The following is a 20943-nucleotide window of genomic DNA, read 5'->3' as shown; positions in this document are numbered from 1 at the left end:
GGTTCTATCTAGAGATTATTGTTTGAAAGGATGAACCATCAAGCAACTGATTGGACCTTATCAGTGTGGCTTTAGACCTGGAAAGTCCACCATCGACCAGATATTCACAATACGCCAAATCTTGGAAAATACTCAGAACTTAATCGCTCAGGCACAATTTTTTATAAGAGCGTACAGTTGTTGGCGTATGCCGATGATATTGATCATCGGCCTTACCAACCGCGCTACTAGCTCTGCCTTTTCCTAAATGGACAAAGAAGCAAAGCAAATAGGTCTGGTGGTAAACGAGGACAAAACGAAGTACGTGCTTGCATCAAACAAACAGTCGGCGCACTCGCGTATCGACACCCACGTCACTATTGTAAAATACTTCGTTTATTCAGGAACCAGCATTAACACCGTTAACAATGTCAGCTTTGAAATGCAACGAAGGATCTCTCTTGCCAACAAGTACTAATTTGGACTAAGTAGGCAACTGAGTAGTAAAGTCATCTCTCGACGAACAACACTAGCACTCTACAAGGCTCTCATCATGACCGTCCTAACATATGGAGCAGAAGCGTGGACGATGACAATGTCGGATGAAGCGTCCCTTGGAGCGTTTGGGAGAATGATTCTGCGGAAGATTTTTGGACCTTGACACGTTGGCAACGCCAAATATCGCAGGCGATGTAACGATAAGCTGTATGAGATTTACGACGACATAGACATAGCGTAGCAAATAAAGATACAGCTGCTACTTTGGCTGGGTCATGTCGTCCGAATGGGACGGAAAGTATTCGATGCGGTGCCAGCTGGTTGTGGCAGAGAAAAAGAAAGAGAAAATATTTATTCAGTTGGAAAAAAAAATCTTTTAAAAGTGTATCTACTTCATTAGAAAACCTATTATTACTTATACAATGCATAAAGCTAAGTTAATGTAAGTTAAACTTACAACTAACGTGACACATTCTATCATAATCATAAACAAAGAAATGAATATGGATGCAGAAAAGAAATCAGTGTTATCAGAATCGCACTCATTACGTAATGCCACACCCCATAATTTTATTTTTCCACAGAGATACTCGTATGATGTCAAACTTTTGTATACCATACTAGCGGACCCTTACCCGCTTCGCTGGGTGAAAGAAAAATATAAATGAAAACTGTTCTTTGTTTTTTTCTTGTTTCATCGTTTAATTCATGCTCGGCCATTATTTTTTGACTTATTCTAATAACAATGTTTTATTTATTTTAGTGACTTACTCTAATGATTGTAAACTAACAACTTATTCTAAAGCCTTCTGATACACAAAATTTTTGGTTTTATTTTCATGCGGTGTATAAATATAAAGTAACGATGGTTTCCCTACTCGAAAACATCCTACATACAGTTGCTCATGTCCAAAGCATAGATAAATTAGGGCAATTCCACATAATTGAAGCGTTTGACTTATTGATTGTAAAAGCAAAAGCAAGGCGAATGGGAAATTGAAGTCGCTTAAAATCAAAAGGCAAATCTGTTGAAATCATTGGAGTGCGCGGAATCAAAACATCTTCACCTTTAAAATGGTTGCTTCAATTACATTGTTCATTGTCCGTTTCACTGCTAATCTTGTCCCATTGCATAGTTTCGGCTGATTGATATTTCGCAACATAATGATCACTGCGCCGACTTTCAATTACAAATGATGTGGTGGCAAGCCAGGCAAATTAAGTGAATTCAAAAAGTCAATTGGATAATTCACTACATCGTCGGGATTAGTGATTGAATCAATTGATTTAAAGTAGACAACTTCACCTGGAATTTGAGTCCAAATACTGGCATTGATTTCATTGACATCGACATTTTTGGCAGCTAATATAGCTCTCTCGCTTAGTCAATCTTGATTTCGATAGTTTTGTGCAATATTTGGGAATACATTTTGCACTAATTGTACTCTTGATTCTGTTACGGTACAAAAATTAGTTGGAAGTGTAATCATGCCTGTATTCTTATCAATTGGCTTTCGTCCATTTCCAATTTGCAACAAATGTTCGGAAAATTCAGCAGCTGTTGGATCATTCTGTAACTGCACACGAACATTAGTAGTTAATGTGAACATTAGTAGTTACATTCATCCCATACAATAATTTTACATGTTTGCAAAACCTTTTCCAGAATTTTTAGAAATGTTGCAAGTTGGTTCTTCATTTACTTGCATATTTAATGGTAACTTTAATGCAGAATGTGCAGTGCGACCGCCGTCCAATAAAGTTGCCGCTATTCTAGATGATGCCAAAGCCAATGCAATATTATTCTGTGATCGAATGGTGGCCAAAATTAACGACAACAAAAACGTTTTTCCAGTCCCACCTGTTGCATCTAAGAAGAATATTCCTCCTCTTTCGTTTGCAACATTGTCTATAATTGTGTCATATGCCTGCCTTTGTTCTGTGTTTAATTTTGATAGGTTTGTTGTTACAAATGTGTTCAGATCATTTCGATCATATTCTTTTTCACGTCTTAATTCTGCACTGTATGCATCATGCATCGGACGATTTGGTGCGATCATACCTAACTTACTCAGAGTTTTATTTGCAATCATCAGGCAAAAGTCTTCGATTTTAATTAATGCCTCATTATATAATTCAAGTTTGGACTTGCAGTAATGCGACGTACTTGATGTAGGATATCTTCTGTCATGTATTCTTATTTTGGGTTTGCTGGGAAACATGTAGCAATAATGATGACAAATAGTGTTCTTATTTAGTATGGAAAACTTGTTGCACATGCATCCATAAGAGTGGCATTCCACTGATTATCATTTTCAAGCAAATTCAATTCTTTGCATGCTTGCTGATAAGTACAACAAAGATGGCCATTAACTCGTTTCAGACTTTCGAATGATCTTGGGCCGGGAATATCAACTAAGAGTAAACGTAAATAGAAACATTCCACTTTACTTGGATGCACAGTGTAAAGTCGTTCGATTGCATCACCCAAATGAACACCTGGATATCCATCTATAGGTGATGCATTCCAAGTATATTATTTAGGAACATTTGAATAAAGCAATGTTCTTGCAAATGAATCTGTTTCACATAAGTTGAAAAATGCACTTAGTGTTGTTGCTGGTGGTAGTTCGGCCATTTTCAGTGAAAGAAACACTTTGTTCATTTTCTAAATTGACTGACAAATGAATAACAGCTGGATGGCGATCATGAATCGGAAATGATAATATTCTCCAAACTGCTTCGTTGCTACTAATGTATCTTCCCATTTGGTAATTAGTAATTTCATCATTTCGATTTACAACTCCAAATACTGCCATGTCACTTCCTTTATGGATATATTTGCATATGTATTTGATGGATTTTACGGAGTTACAATATTCAACATTTATATGTGCGTTAAATGTTTTCGATAATAATTTGGAATACGGAACTAATGTAATTCAATCGTTCTGTTTCTATTTTCGCATACATGTCAACAATATACTGATGCTGATTGCCCAGTATATAAATGATTCTTAATATCATCCCATTTCGGATTGCATGTGAAAGTTATGAATAAGTCGGGTCGACCATAATTTCTGACATAACACATTGCATCTTGGGCGTATTCATGCATATGCCTTGGACTGCCTGTATACGATGAAGGTAATATTACCATTTGACCAATGTTATTAATGTTGGTATCGTTGTTAATTGCATCTCGTAAATGTATGTATTCGTCACAGCGTAATTTTCTTTGGTTGAATCTAATGTAATTCAATCGTTCTGTTTCTATTTTCGCATACATGTCAACAATATACTGATGAAATAATTTACGATATTTTAAAATGTGATTCTCTTGATTTTCTCTTATCATGATTCTGTATGCATAATAATTCATTGCGCTTACAGTTTTATTTGTTTCTTGACCATTTGCTGGATTTATTTGTTTTATATCAATCGAATAACCATCTTCACCACGACAGAACATAAGAGGATATTGTAATGCATCATATTTTCGATGCGTTTCATTAACACGTTGCAGTGTATCATTTCTTCTTTGCAAAACAATATCTCTTGGTTGAAATTCATCTCCAGATATAACAATTGCGACCTCGTTGCTTGAAGTTGGTTGATTGTATCTTCCACGATGTTCGCCAGCATTCGTTTTTTTTGCATGAATTTTAATTTTATGATTATCAGATGACAATCTTTCGATTGTTGTTTTAAAACTTTGCACCAAAATATTGTGTGTGTGTAATAAATCTTGTAACTCTCTCATAATGACTCTGTTTATATTTCTGGAAAATGCACACCGTGCTTCAAGTTCATCATCGTTGTCATTTAAGAAATAAATTTGCAAAAATGCAAAATGATCGGGTAGTGGTAGTAATGAACCTATTAAGTGATATGCTTGCCCTTGAATCTGAAAAAGACCATAATTTGTGTCCATAAAATCTAATGATTCATTAGATGTGTTAACGAATGTTGTTGAACGTTGAAGTTTATGTATTACCTTGAACGTTGGCATGAAGTTATCGGTTATGATTTTTCCAGCAACAAAAGATGTCATTTGAAAACATGAATTATATGTGGAATTTTTTTCAAGAAAATGTTTGGAATCGGGTGATGTTCCCGATAATAATGTAGCTAATGGTTCGGGCGGATATTGTATGTCTGGTAAACGAACTTTTCCTGCAGCGCAACACATGCCTGGTGTTTCAGTTTTGAATTTCAATGCTTGACAAAATTTATCCATACTTCCAATGACAACGTATTTGTGAGATGAATAATCAAGTTGTGGATTATATTGAAATGCTGCACCATTCAAATTTACAGAATTGATATTTATTGGCCGATTTTGAGAACGTGACCTAGTACGATCTCTTTGTTGACTTAATCTATCAGCATGATTTTCCTCACTTTCATTTTGTCTGTGATTTTGCACATTTCTATTGTGACGAATATTACGTCCGATGTTAGCATGTCTTCTACCTCTTGGCATTTCTTTTACCGAATCAAAGTGGTCTTCTTTATGTCACTCTGAGCTCTTGATTGCTACTTTTCTTGTTTTTAAACTGGAATTCAAATTAACATACTGTTAGCGCCATCTTTTAAAAATATAATATAATTGAACTTGAAATGAAAATTACACAGAACAGAAATGGGAAATAATCAGCAAAAGTAATATATATTTTTGAAATTTTTCTTGAAAATATCTACGGAAAGTGTGAAAACAATTTCTTTTCTTAAATATCTTAAGTAAAAACTTCTAAAATATTAATTATTTTTGCCGATTTCTGTTGTGTGTATTTTTCACACGATTTATTCACTGTTTCACTTGTTATCAATCATTTGCAAAATTAATATATATTTTGATAGTTTTTCGTGAAAATATCGTTGGAAAATGTGAAAACAATCTCTTATCTTAAATATTTCTGACGCACTTTTTTTATCTCTTTGGTTGATGCCTGGAAACTGCTTCACTTGAACACTTTACCAAATAAAACACCTTCTTGTTAGTTTTAATACTTATTTTCACTATGCACTATTACTGATAACCTTTGGTAATCTTCTAAGAAGACGGCCTTGCTTAAGTACTTTTTTAGCGACAACCTGTTCAGGTTCGTTGAGCTAATGGTTTTGCTTCGGTTATCCCGAAGTGTGGGTGTAAAGAAGAAGTATTTAAGCAAAGTGTTAAGTTAGTCACAGCAGCATTGTGATTGTGTTACGATTAATTATTGCAGGCGGTCAGCTACAGCTGTGCCTCCTAATTTGTATGTTTCTATTCTATGCGAATGCAGGCGTGCAACCACTGCTGAATGAATATATGTATATGTATGTATGTTTGCATTCCATTGAAATGTATGTAATGGAATGAAAATTTAGGCATAAATACTGCTGCGTTAACTTGTACATATGTGAGTAAAAAGTACGCTCCATGCAACCGTTTACAATAACAACCACACGCGTAAAAAGAACGCTGCCTCGTGTATACTGTGGGTTGACGAAGAAGTAAAGAAGATTTTAACCAAACATAGTTACAAACCTTCTCCACATGTGTCTCTTCAATGTGGCAAAGTTTGTTTAAAATCGGGTGAGCCATTCTCCGTAAAGTTCATCACAACGCGAAAAACGGCTGAATTTTTTTATATATAGATAAGTAACGCGTAACATTATTACAGAAACGTTAATTTTGTGGGGTTTCGAATAACAGGTGTTATTTTGATATTTAAAGAAAAATGCTATTTTTTAATATAAATGATCGCATGTTTATTTCATTATAAAGAGGAAGGTATGCTGTTAATAGTGGAAAATAACATCAGGCAAATGACCACCACGATCACGCTTACAAGACAATATCCTTTTCATGAAATTTTCCATAACCGAATTGCAAAGTGGCTGCCCTATGTCCTTGATAGCCTCACGAATTCCATCTTTGAGGTCTTGAATCGACTCTGGGCTGTTGGCGTAGACCTTCTCTTTTACGTGGCCGCAAAGAAAAAAGCCACAAGGTGTTAAATCACAAGATCTCGGTGGCCAATTGTGATCACCCCTTCGAGAGAAACGTCACGGAAACTTTTCCCGTAAAAGATCAATGGTTTCGTTTCTTGTGTGGCACAAAACGCCGTCTTGTTGAAAAAAAAACGTTGTCCAGATCAATACCATCCAATTTCGGCCATCAAAAATCGTTAATCATCTCCCGATAGCGCAATCCATTCACCAATAAAACCTGTTATTGGAAAACCCTTTACATTGTATGAGGTAAAATGAGTTGTTCAGTAAACTTACGCCTAGTTTTTTTCCCCTCTAGAGAAGTTATCCTTTCCTAGGCCGCAAAATGGCTTTGGATCTATAAATGGGGGGGCCACCCCTTTCCTGGCTAATGTATCTACGATTTCATTCCCAGAAATTCCTATGTGCCCTGGCTTAAGATATTCAGCTTAACAGCAGTTTTGATGTAACCTGGAAAGAGTTGAGAGCCTTGATTGCTGCCTGACTGATAGTAAAGATAGCTATGCCTCTCTTGTTATGGTTGCGTTGAAGGTTGAAGTAAGCGCATCTCTCTACTGCGTGGACTTAAGCTTGAAATATACGTATACTCCTCTCTGGCGCTTCCGAGCACAATGTACATAATGAAGAGGTGTGGTCAACATCAAACGGCTAAGTCGCTCTAAACGATTTATGCTTCCTCGGTTAGAGATCCTTCCGTATGCCATGTTATCATGTTCTGGTTTATCTTGTAAGACTTAGATAATCCTTATATGTATATATCATTGGCGCGTACACCCTTTTTTGGGTGACTGGCCGAGCTCCTCCTCCTATTTGTGGTATGCGTCTTGTTGTTGTTCCACAAATGGAGGGACCTACAGTTTTAAGCCGACTCCGAATGGTAGATATTTTTATGAGGAGCTTTTTTCATGGCAGAAACACACTCGGCCATTGCCTGCCGAGGGGCGACCGCTATTAGAAAAATGTTTTTCTTTTGGTGTTTCACTGAGATTCAAACCAACGTTCTCTCTCTGAATTCCGAATGATAGTCACGCACCAACCCATTCGGGTACGGTGGCCGCCAAGTATTTTTATTGCTCAGTTTGGAGCTCTTTTAGCTAAAATTTAGATTTTACTTAGTTTCCAAAGACAATTAGAGGTTGTTAATTAGCACGTCATCACCATTACACCAGCGATATTTTCCATTGTCCATGTTTACAATGTTTTGTTTTGCTCATCGGTTTGCTTCATCTTTATTTTCGCTTTGACACGTTTACATATGTTTTACATTTGTACGAAAAATCTATTTTATGTATTTATTAATGCGACCAAACGACAACTGAGTTGTTGTTGTAGCAACCCTACCCTAAGCCCTGTCGGAGCGTTGTAGTCACCGATCGTCATCGTCGAACTCATCTAACGGTAGGCCCAGCAAGCATGCTATACGACGGGTTGGGTCCCTTTCCCATGACAGTCGGTTTTACGTTACCGGAACGACCCGGATATATATCCGCACAAGGACTGTCGCTTCAGCAGCATTCCCCATATATTTATGGGAAATGGTTATGCTGCTACAACAACCACAATGATTTGGGTCCAGAAGGAGAGAGGTGTTAGGTGAGTGGGTTTCAGTAAGCATGTGAAAAGGTGGTATCATGCGGTGTGCCTTCACTTTCCGGACATATATTATACTACAATGTCCAGAACGTAGTTGAGCTTTCATCCAGATGGCAAAAAGGGTCGCAGTGGATTTAATGGGACAAAATTGGAGATTCCTTAAGAAAAACTGGCGAGATAAACGTTTACTTTGGAACAAAAGTCATCGATGTCATTGCCCCATGCCATTATCGAACAATGGGAACATGCAAAGGAGAACAGTGAGACTTTCTTTGGTGGTTGGGGGAGCTTCGATATGTAGAAGTAAGTAAGGGTGAAAGGTCACCACCCTGCGGTACACCTTGCTTTATCCTCCTCTGTTTTGAGCTTTGATCTCGAGTGATGACTGAGGAGTTGCGGTGGTGTTTGCTGCTCATGAAATTCATTAAGTTTTTAATATCAAGGCGTACTATATCATCAGGCGTAGCAAAGGGATGAAGGACAAGTTACTTAAGTCTTATTCCCGTAAAAGCAAGGCAGCTAAGGAGAAGGTGCTGAGATGATTTCACTTCATCCTCCATACAACTGACGCAAAAAGGACTCGAAGTAATGCCGAGTCTCACGGCATGTATACCTTGCGCCCAATGTTCGGTAAGTGCTGAGATTGTGTTAACCTCAGAAGATCCCTCGAGCGCCTTCGATCCGCTTGTAACCAGAAAGATTTCGTGACATTAAAAGTTTATGTACTTGCCCAGCGCTATCTGAGTTTACGTGAAGCCCACATCTCCAGGAGCAGACCATAGGTAGTCAACGGGATCCAAATCTTCTCATTTCGCGGGGAAACTACCTAACAGGTCCCCTGTCTGGCTAGCTCATTGGCCTCGCAGTTTTATGTAACTTAAACGTAGAGAGCTATAAATTGCTCATTGCGATATAAAATACTTTATTAAGTTCGTAACACAAATCGTCAATGATATCAACACGACTGGACAGACACATTTGAATATTATCGGTGTACGCATGCACATCACTCACGAAAAGACTGAACAAGAGAGGACTTAGGACAGACCTTTACGGGTCAGCAACCCAAACAGCATTAGCCCTAGAGCCAACATCCAAAAGCCAATCACAAACGGAAGCACCTAATCGGTCATTGTCAGAGGTGAAGAATACTTGTTAGAATAAGGATACAGGTGGTAAAGTAATATAGTAGACTGGGTTTTGTACTATTGAAAAATTTCGTCGGTAAACGAGTAATTTAAAAGTATTATATGTTCACAACAAAATAACAGTCATATTAAATTAAAAACAAAAGACGTATTTTTTAAGAGGATTTGCAGTACATTGCAATGCCATTCACTCTCTGTTTTACTACTTCAGCCATGACGTTCAAGATTATAGCATCGAATGCTATAGTAAAAATTTGAAACATTGGCGCTGAACCAGAATCCAAAAAGACACCCCTAAATAGTCCGGTTTATCACGACTAAAGCTTCATGAACTAAAATGGACCACATTTAGGCCCTAAGACTGCTTATATAAAATTATAGTTTATGGTTTTCACCAACACTGTGGACCATATTGTTAATATGTCGGATCCGGAGCGACCCAGATTTATATCCCGCCAAGGACTGTCACTCTAGCAGCAATTCCACACTAATGACTTGATCTAACAGCATCACGCTGAGATAAAAAATAGGCAAATACAAGCAAACGTGTATGTTTAAAATGCAATAGAAGATCACATTAAAAGAAAGAGATTTTTGAAAGAAAAGTTAAATAAAGGAACAGTAGTACAAAGCAGCAGCACGGTCAATGTCCTCTTTCTTGGCAACTTTTGTCGCCCAACTTACGAATAAACAAATATAAAAACAATTCCGCGTATAGGGAAAGCAGACAGTAAGCGAATGTGTTTCTCAATTTGTAATGCAAATTGAAAAAGCTCGCGATAACCTCTAGCAAAACTCTCATGTATGATGCGCTCATCATTATAATTCTTGTTATGTTAGAAAAATTTCGCCGACGCCATAAATAGTATTAACTTATTTCCCCATGGTGGAAGCTTCACAATGATTTTCACATGTTTCCTATGGATTTTCCACACATGTAAGGCAACACGGATGGACGAGCGCATTCAGTTAAAATGCAGATTTCACTGACTAATTCTTCCAGATTCTCATTCTGCATTTGCGGTAGGCCATGATGATAATGTCGGTCACTGATGCTTGACCCCAGTAGCAGCACCTCTTTCCTAAGCTCAGCCATTCAGTGGTCCAGTGTTCCTCAATTTAACAATTTACTCACCAGCATCCTCTCTTCGAATTCTTTTATTCAGAATGGATGAAGAAAAATTTGTTGGCTCCGGTTGTGTTATGATAACGAAAAATAAAAATATTTTGGGGCTGAAGTCGCGATTTATATGTATAACATTTATATAGTACAATACAAAAGTTTCACGTCAAAAATAAGAGCTCAAATCTAAACTGCCTTTTGGTGTTATAAGAAGGGCTTCGCAAGAATAAGGAGTCTGCGACCTAGAGTAATTTGGTAAATCTTTGATTTAGTGGTTCAAAGGATGGCTTTTAGATGAGTATGAATGCTTTCTCTACATGCTTCTTGCAACTTTCACTTATCGCCACTTTGTGTCCTAGCACGCGGAAAGGCTTTGAAGACTGCTTGTAGTTGAAAAGTAAATTTATGTGAGGTTAAGCAGGATTTGTGCACGAGGATGGCATATGTAGGAATTTGTATATTTTCAATACCCAAGATGATACGCTACTTGCAGGATTGACTTCCCTGAGGCTCGGAGATTTCGTGAGCATACAGATTGCGATCTCTATCGTATTCGTATATTTTACAAGCTTTGCAAGTTGGATATAGATTTTCAGTTGACTTTGGTATGAATTAGAACTTACATACATACACAAACAAATACATACGTATGATGAATAAGAAAAACTTGTACCTTCATCGGCAAATTTGCCTTTTGAGACATTTCCATTATACTTTCTTCACTTGGAGAGTTATTGATGTCAAAGTGTGCACGAAGGATTTTTAGCTGTTCATCAGTGATACGCGTTCGTGCACGTTTTTGATTACTCGCCATCTGGAAAAAAATATTAATTTGAGGTTTAATGCACATGAATGCAATTCAAAAAAGAAATCGTCAGTAGCTTGTTACCTGTGAAATGCTTGTTGCTACAGATTGTTGTTGTTGAGATTGTTGCTGCTTTGGTAATGTACCAATAATATCCGCAGTTGATCCGACTGGAACTGGAGTGCCTGGTATAGTCAAATCGCTTCCGGAGAGAAGCGTATGGGCACCGCAATTGTGAGCTATTTTAGGTGTGTGTGGAGACGTAACCAACTCTGTATTGTTGCTAGCGCTAGCATTAGCGCCAACCCCAAATATAAGCGGTGGAGCAAGATTCATGAAATTCATGGACATTATGCGGTGAAATTGCATAAGATTTAGCATCTCGACAGGATTCAGTGGCAAACCGGTGGAAGCGCCTGGAAGCTGCGGCAACTGTTGTAAATGTTGAATATTTTGTAGTTTTTGTTGTTGTTGCTGAATGTATTTCTGCGTCAACAGCGATCCACTGGGCTTAGTTTGTAAATGTTGGATTAGATGAGCTTGTGTAACCACTGCTAATTCATCACTGCTGCAGTGTTGCTGTTGTGAAGACTGATTTAGTAGTGCAGCGGTGAATGCAGCGACGTGCTGTTGCTGATCCTGCAATATGTGAGCTGTTAATGGGGAAGATGATACTTGTGATGTTTCATTCAAGTTCTTGGAATCCATTTGTTCCTTGCTATGTGGTGATATGGGTGGCGACTGACAAGCTAGCAAGTTTTCAGAAGATCAGGAAATAGAAAGCAACAATATATACATATCATTATTATTATACTCTAAAGCAAGTGCAAAATATTAATTAAATCATGGTTAAAAACGAGGTAGGGTGGTAGTACGTACATATGTGTTTGTGCATGCCCGACCCGCAATGGGTAAGGTTAACAATACATATATGTTTTTATTATATAATATAAGGAATACACACGCTCCAAGAGACACATATTGACAAGTTATACATCCATAAATTTTAGTGCTTCTATTTTATTCTGCTCTTAATATTATAATAATTGCAAGTTTTCATTTCTTCTAAATAGTAGTGTTCATGTTCGAGTTTATTTTAATATAAATTGATGATTAATTTTGTATGACTCTATAAATTTGCGCCAAATTTAACTTCAAATTGATAACAAACTGTGATCAACGTGGGTAAATGTCAGTGGAGAAATAATCGACTGTGAATAAAAACTGTTTCAGGGCGTATCCATATGTCCAACTCTGCCAATGTAGCCTAACCAAGTTTCAGATGTACTTAGTTTTATCCAACTCTGCCAATGCAGCCTATCCAAGTTTCAGTTATATTTAGTTTTATGTTAGTATAAACTTTAAGCAGTTTGGTATAAAACGAGTATATATGTATTTATGTATAAGAATTGATGCATGCATTTACCATCACCGTCGTTAGTTTTAGGTGCATTATCCAGAACTGCCTCAGTTAATTGCGAGTTTGTTGTACGAAAAGTTGGCGACCCGCGGCTGCTGCAACTTAATAATGTTGGTGAACTAGAAACGTGTTGGTTACTTTTGCTATGTATCTGATCCATATGTTTTTGTAGCGCTTGTGTGCTGCGAAAATTTCGCTGGCACAATGTACATTTGGTAGCATCGCGCATCGTGTGATATAACAAGTGGGTGGACAATTTTTCTTGAGTTTTGAATGCAAGTGAGCAGTGCTTGCAGCGATATTTGTATACATGACGCTCTGATATAATTAAACTTATGTGTACATTTTTATAATGGGCGATCAAAGCAGTTTGCGAGGGAAATGTCGCGTGGCAAGGTCGGCTGGGATGACTAGCAGCCAAACAACGGTGATCTCCATTTGGCAAGACTACAAAATGTTGAAATTTTTGTACATGTTGCAACAATTGTTGTTCATGCTTAAAATGCGTGCAACACTGTTCACATGATAGTTCACTACTATTTACGGCTTCCAGTGATTGAACGTACCCTGTTGGATTAGAAGTATTGAGATTTATGGATGCATCGCTTGAGACTGCCATCGTTGATAAGTTTAATTCCGTTGAACCTGCATTATTTATATCTTTGATTGTGTTTGTTTCGGTGGCAGGTCTGACAGTTTTGGCAGCATCGGCACTTGCTGATTCTGTGTGAAAATGCTTCCAAACGCTGGTGTCCACCAGTTGTAAGAGTCGTGCTAATCCATCGCGATTTACGCTGTGTACATTCATCAAATGCGATTCTAGTGTTTGCTTACGGTCGAATGTGCCAGTGCATAATGGGCATTGAACATTGGCATAATTTGTGCTACTTTGGTCAACCTGACTACTGTCATCAATATCATTTAATACTATCTTAATGCTTTTGAGCACTGATTGATGTTGCTGCAATTTTTCTTCAAGTTCCCTACTTATAACATTATTACTTCCTGATCTTGATTCATTTATTGATGGTGAAAATTCATTCGTGTTTATTGTTGTTGTGATCCAAGGAGAAATTGTCGATGCATTTTGCAAATCTAATGTACTGCTCATGTCCGCTCCATTTTCGAACTCCTCATCTTCAGGCAAAAATAAACGCTCTCTCTTTATTGAAGTTGGACAATCGTCATCAATAGCATCATTTTCGAAATTGGATTTGCTACTACCAGAGTGTGTAGCAGTTACTGCACACGCTGCTGCAGCTGTAGCTGCTGCTACTGCGGCTTGAAATGCTTGCATTGCCACGGAGTTCGTTGGAATGCTGATGTAGTCTGGTTCCGTTTGGGGATGAACTGCACCTAGGTGTAACTCCATCTCTGTTTTGGATTGTGCAAAGAAATCACAGTTGTTGCATTTAAAAACTACAGATGGTATGCCAGTAGTATTAATGGCCGAACCCAAATTTGTGGTTAAACCATCCCTATCCCCAATAGATGACTGAAAATTTGGTGTACTAACACGTTGGTATCCTTTGCTACGTACACTTGTATTTCCTGATGCAATCGAGGAGTTTGATGATGGTGAGAAGGAGTTGTGATCTATTACAGATATGTTATATCCGTTGTCTTCATTTGTTAACCGCGTCGTGGGGACAGAAAAATAGCCGGGAACTGAAACCGATCTGATATTTTCTAACTTACTGTTATCTGCGGGAATAAACAAGGTGTTATTATTAGTTTTGTGAACATACATAAATATGTTATAAAATTTTTATTCAAAAAGTATGTAGTTTGCGTTTACAGTTAAGATAAAAAACCGGATACCTGTGCTTTTTGATTACTTTTAACCATCTGTATAAAATGTCAAGTGATCGCATTCGCAAAAGATCACGAAAAGTATAACCAAGCGTTTTGAAGCAAAGTCATATTTTCAGATAAATGCAAATTCTTCCACTGGTCGTCAAAAAGCAGGAAGAAAAGTCAAAACGGAATTAAGTCCTGTGAATATGGCCGACTCTGTTGAGCATGGTGAGGGTTCGGATGCATGGCAGTAAATAAGGCAGGAAATTTGGTTTTTATCGAAAACATTATGGACCGATACGGGAACTTAAACATTTTAAAAAATGATCTAAAACGATACTTTTAAGTTTGAGGGGTAGTTCCTATATTGACCCTAAGCACACATCTTATATTATCGAAGACGGCTTTTCTACAATGTGCGCAAACACCACAAAACACCGCCGTAATCATCAGATACAAAACAATAGAACATTTATGGAAACACTTAAAGGGTCAAATACGTAAATATTCGATGCAAAACAAAGATTAGTTAAAAAATGTCGTTCAAACAGGGTGAAATAAAATAACGCGAGCAGCAACTAAAAACTTGATGAAATCAATGCCATCACGACTTAAAGCCATTATAAAGTTCAATGGCTATTCAATCAAAAACTAGAATTTGATTTTAAGAATATTTTTTATTTAATAAATTGTTATGTATATTATCATTTTATACTTACTTATGTGATATGAATTTTTATAATTGAAAATTATTTTTTTGTTCGTTTTATGTGAATAATTGCATTAATTGCATAAATCAATCGCGGAAATTATGCCGATATATCTAGTGCATGTTTATAAAGGATGCACCGTATATAAAAAGCTGCAAGCAACCTCCTTTCCTGCACTAAGGAAGAAGATAATACCATCTCAGAGCGCCCAAAATGATCCAAGCCACCAACAAGTACAACTAAACTTAAACCAACAGAAGCTATCGTATGCACAAGTTGCTAGTAATGAAATTAACCAAAACACCAATGAAAACAACGCCTTGATCAGCGAATCCGGGAAATGATGAAGCTATTAAGAGGTGTATTGAGCCAAATGACTGCCATGACAAACCTTTTAGTAAGTCTTGTCCAAAAGCCCCATATTCCATGCCCTTAAACCTTACTTTGTGGAATGCAAATAGGCTGTCACAACACTCAAATGAGTTAAAAATTTTCCTGCAAAAACACGATATAGACATCTTCTTAGTATCAGAAACCCATTTCACCACAAAGAGTTTTTTCAATATTCCCTTCTACTGCTTCTATCACACAATGCATCCTGACGGATCTGCTCACGGAGGCTCTGCTATTCTTATAAAGAAATCAATCAAGCACTATGAATCTACACATTATATCGGTGCATTACTTATTTCTGGAATATACAGTCCACCTAAACACAAAATTAAAAATAAAGAATATGTTAAGTTTTTTAAAACCCTGGGAGCACGCTTTATAGCAGGAGGTGACTATAATGCAAAAAATACACTATGGGATTCTCGGGTTACGACAACAAAGGGACGCGAATTGCACAACGCAACGACATCAATGAACTTGAAAGTTTTCTTAACGGGAAAGCCAACTTATTGGCCTTCAGACCCAAAAAAGATTCCAGACCTTGTTGATTTTTGTGTCATCAAAGGTCTATCGATAACCTGTAAATCCTGCGTGGATCTTTCTTCTGACCATTCGCCAGTGATAATCACAATAAATGATAAACTCGAAAATAGGTCGCAAAACTCAAACTTTGGACTCAATTTAAAACCATTTTGACGTCGACACTTAGCATAAAAGTTGCTCTAAAAAATGCATCCAGGATGCAGCGTGGTCATCCACCCCATACTCGTACACAAAGAAATTTAAACATCGGTATCTTCTTAAGAAACAAACTGAAAGAGAAACGCCAGGCAAGAAAAATATGGCAACAAACAAGATCTCCTGAATATAAAAGCCGTTTTAACAAATTATCAAAAGAAATAAAATTATTATTGAAAGAGCAACACGATAAAGAAATGAGGCAGTTTCTATGGGGTTTGGAACCAACACACCTCACCAATTACTCCCTGTGGAAAGTCAGCAAAAAAGTAAGTACCACAAAAGAGTACCGTCCACCACTTCGTAAAAAAGATGGTTCATGGGCGAAAACCGCCATCGAGAAATCTGAGCTTTTTTCTAAATATCTAAAAGATATTTTTACACCTAACGATACTGAAGCTGGTCTTTGTTTTAACAGCACTGTTGCTGCCTTTTTAAACGAACCTCACCAAATGGAGCTACCGATGAAGAAAGAGAAATAGTTAGCACTATTAAAAAGCTAAAAGATCACAAGGCACCAGGATATGATCGCATCACGGCCGAAATTCTCAAAAAACTACCTCCTGAACCCTATAATTTCATTACTCATTTGTTTAATGTGTGCTTAACCAGAAACATTTCCCCAGCTCAATGGAAAGTAGCAGAAATTGAAATGGTGCTCAAGACGAGAAAACCAGGCGATGAAGTGAAATCCTATCGCCCTATCAGTCTTCTACCAATACTGTCAAATGTTTTTGAAAAGATCCTCCTTAAACGTTTCAAATAATTCCGAAACATCAGTTTGGTTTCAAGAATGAGCATTCTACAATTGAGCAAGTCCATAGACTCGAACGAAAACAAATCTGTTCAGCAGTTTTCCTGGACATATCACAAGCCTTCGACCGAGTGTGGCACCAAGGCCTACTCTTTAAAATAAAAAAGAAATTACCACTAAATGCCTATTTGCTCCTTAAATCATATCTAAACCAACGAATGTTCTACGTAAATTACGAAAATGAAATTTCCAATTTCCAACAAATTAAAGCTGGGGTCCCACAAGGCAGTATATTAAGTCCAATCCTGTACTTAATTTTTGCACACGATCTGCCAACCACAAAAGGTGTACTAACTGGCACTTTTGCCGATGACACTGCTATTATGGCGATAGCAGCGGATCCCGGTAGAAGCCTGTTATATGCTCCAAATAAGCATAAATAAAATCTCCAAATGGCTCCGGAGCTGGCGGTTGAAAGTAAACGAACATAAATCTCTACACGTAACCTTTACCACAAAAAGAACCACCTGCTCACAAATCAGCTTAAACCGTATTCCAATTTCGCAATGTGATAGTACTAAATATCTAGGCATTCATTTGGATAAACGGCTTACGTGGAAAACGCATATCTTTGCAAAAAGGAAAGCTCTAGGTTTAATATTTTGTAATATGTACTGGCTGCTAAACCGCAAATCCACCCTCTCAATGGACAACAAACTTATCCTCTACAAATCTGTGATAAAACCAGTCTGGACTTACAGAATCCAACTGTGGGGTACTGCGACAAATTCAAACTTGGAAATCCTGCAGCGTTTCCAGTCCAAGACTCTACGCACCCTAGTCAACGCTCCGTGGTACGTGACAAATGCCCAAATTCATCGGGACTTAGACATTCTTTCAATAAAAGAGGAAATACAAAATGTAACCAGTAAATACCGAAATCGACTTCAATCGCACTCAAATGAACAGGCCTCTACCCTTATGTCACCTTCATGTGTCTTTTTAAGGTTCAGCTCGTCCAAGAGCCATCTATAAAATATTGAATTTATTTATTAGAAAGGAAGTGAAATACTGGAAATATTCCTTTAATACTAAAATCAAAGCCACTCTTAAATGTAACCAAATATTTGTAAAATGTCTTCTAAGAATTGTAAGTATAGACAGAATACAAAATAAAGTTTTAAAAAAAAAAAGGAAATAAGAAAAAATGTTTATTGAACTGTTAACTACATATATATAGTATAATATTAAATCTTTTTTTATTTTTATTGAGGGACTTTGTGAGGATTCGTGTTTCGTTTTCACCCAGAGTCGAATATGAATGTGGTTGTTGATCGCAAAACCCCATTTCTTTTATTACCTACGCCCAAGAAAATATATCCTTCCAGCTACATTTATTCAAAGATCACTAATCTGGCATTCACCTCATTTGAATTTATGCGAAAATTATGATAAATGGTGATTTTTTAAGAGCTATAGGAAAATTTTACAAAAACACACACGTAAAATTCAGAAAAATGCATGCAATTTTTATTTAAATCGATAGTACAGTCCATATAATTTAATATAATATTTAAAGATTATTTTATGCAAATGTTGACCGCGACTTCGCTTCAAATGATCCAACCGCTTAGTCCAATTTTGGCATACCCTTTCCAACGTTTCGGCCGGTATCTCACATATAAATGCTTTAATGTTGTCTTCCAATGCGTTAATTGAAGCAGGCTTGTGTGAATAGACATGAGACATAGCCCCACAAAAAATAATCTAAATGCGTTATGTCGCACGATCTGGGTGACCAATTGACAGGTCCCGAACGTGAAATAAAATGTTCACCGAACTCGCCTCTCAACAAGTCCATTGTTACGTGTGCTGTGTGGCATGTGGCACCGTCTTGCTGAAACCGCATGTCATGCAAGTCAAGCTCTTGCATTTTGGGCAAAACAAAGTTGGGTATCATTTCACGGTAGTGCTCACCATTCACAGTTACGTTATGATTCGCAGCATCTTTGAAGAAGTACGGTCCAATGATACCTCCACCCATAAACCGCACCACACTGTGACCTTTTCTGTATATATTGGTAGATCTTGCAATTCTTCTGGCTGATCTTCAATCCAAAATCGACAATTCTACTTATTTACGTACCCATTGATCCAAAAACGAGCTTCGTCGCTGAAAACACAATTTTTCGATAAAAAAGTGGATCTTCGGCCAACTTTCCAAGAACCCATTCACCAAAAATTCTGCGTTGCGGTAGGTCGTTCGGCTTCAATTTTTGCACTAGCTGTATTTTGAAAGGCTTCACACCTAAGTCCTTTCGCAAAATTTTCCACGTTGTTGAGTAACAGCGGCCCAATTGCTTCGCACGGCGACGAATCGATTGTCATCATTAATACTGGCCGATACAGCTGCGATATTTTCTTCAGTTCGCACTCTACGTAAGCGTGTTGGTGGTTTGATGTCTAATAATGTAAATTTGGTTCTAAATTTAGTCACAATAGCTCGAATAGCCGCTTCAGTGGGTCGATTAAAATGACCATAAAGTTTCTTAACAGACCACGCATTTTTATAATAAAATTCAATGATTTGCAAGCGTTGTTCGTTTGTAAGACGATTCATGGTTAAATTATAGACCAAACTGAAGATGTTTGACAGTGAAACAAAAGACGAAACGTGCGTCAGCTGTTTAAACCAACTGTTTAAAAAGATAATAGCTAAAAAATTACCCGTTACAATTGATATTGATATTGTATTAGGCGTGTTTTATTTGGCCGTCCTAAACTAATAGCTTAATCTTGGTCAGATATAATGATTCAGCGTAGAGAGAAAAGCTTAAATTTCAATTTTGTTGCCCTTTGCTGTTAAAAATTGCAATGAGAACTTTGTCACAAAATGTTGAAAAGCAAATAATGGAGAATAAGGAAAAATGGAAATGTTTCGAAATAAAAATATTTTGTATAGTATATGCTATACATGTGTATATTGTATATTGTATATTTATTATTTAAATTATTTACAGCAAGAGGAAAGTGTGGACGAAAAGGCTTAATACTTGCCCCATTTTTATTGAATTTGCCATGTTGCACTTTCCATCATTTTATTTTGTTGTTTTCTATTAGTTCTGACACTGGTGAAATATAAATTCATTTTAAGCATTTTCTAATTTTTCTTTTGGAAAACCTGGTACCACTCTGAATTGAAATACAATTAGAACTCGCAATGCACAACCCAATATAAGACTCTTATACAAAGTAAGCTAGTAGCTTACGATGGTGATCAAATAAAACATGCAGTTTATATAAATGTCTATTGTTAATCTGTTATGTATGAATTAAGTGCCAACGTCAATACATTGAATTTTGTATGCTATCTTATCTGTGTTGCTAATATAGTATATTCTGTTATTTTGCTTTATTCTTTAAAGTCCGTTTTTACTATTGTAACGCTCTTGATTCGCTTTATTAATTAACTAAGTAAACATGCATATGCAAAAGTAGTGTCAAAAGTAGGATTTGAAAAGAAGAGCCGTACATCGGAGGATTTAAAGAGGCAGGTGCAATCCGAGTAGCTATGAAGGAAGGTGCACACAATGTTGCGGCAAATGCAACTCGGCCAATCAAACCGGCACCATTTAGTATGGCGTAATACAAATCTTTAGTGCAGGATTACTTCACACTCGTAGATTGGGCATTAGAGCTTAGTAAAGTTCCAGAAGAGGAACAGCACTAATGTGTCCGTGTAAAAAGGGGGCAGAGCTCAACGCGGCGTTTAAAATTTTTGTTAGCCCGAAAACAACGACTATAACGAAATAAAAACTGTTTTGATTCGCTATTTAGGTGGCCCGCGAAATAAGTATGCGATACGTATTAAATTAGACAAAATATATAAACAGGGGGGGTTAAATAGGAAAGTGATGCGAACAACATAGCCACTCCTCTCCAGATGGTAACCTCTACGCACTATCCAAGACTTGATATCCTGGATTTG

General features: G+C 37.2%; 1 protein-coding gene across 1 annotated transcript in view; it reads right to left on the bottom strand.

The window, feature by feature from the left end:
* The window catches only part of LOC128870334 (zinc finger protein 2-like), a 209100-nt gene that overhangs the window by 112264 nt on the left and 75893 nt on the right, over window positions 1–20943 (bottom strand). The window contains exons 3-5 of the mRNA XM_054112944.1: window positions 12570–14267; window positions 11228–11892; window positions 11012–11152 (exon numbers count right to left, since the gene is read on the bottom strand). Of these exons, the coding sequence (XP_053968919.1) occupies window positions 11012–11152; window positions 11228–11892; window positions 12570–14267 (2504 nt within the window). The remainder of the gene's footprint in view (window positions 1–11011; window positions 11153–11227; window positions 11893–12569; window positions 14268–20943) is intronic.

This window comes from Anastrepha ludens, chromosome X, assembly GCF_028408465.1.
Source record: "Anastrepha ludens isolate Willacy chromosome X, idAnaLude1.1, whole genome shotgun sequence".
Classification (NCBI taxonomy): Eukaryota; Metazoa; Arthropoda; class Insecta; order Diptera; family Tephritidae; genus Anastrepha; species Anastrepha ludens.
This window is presented reverse-complemented; position numbering and strand designations above follow the sequence as displayed.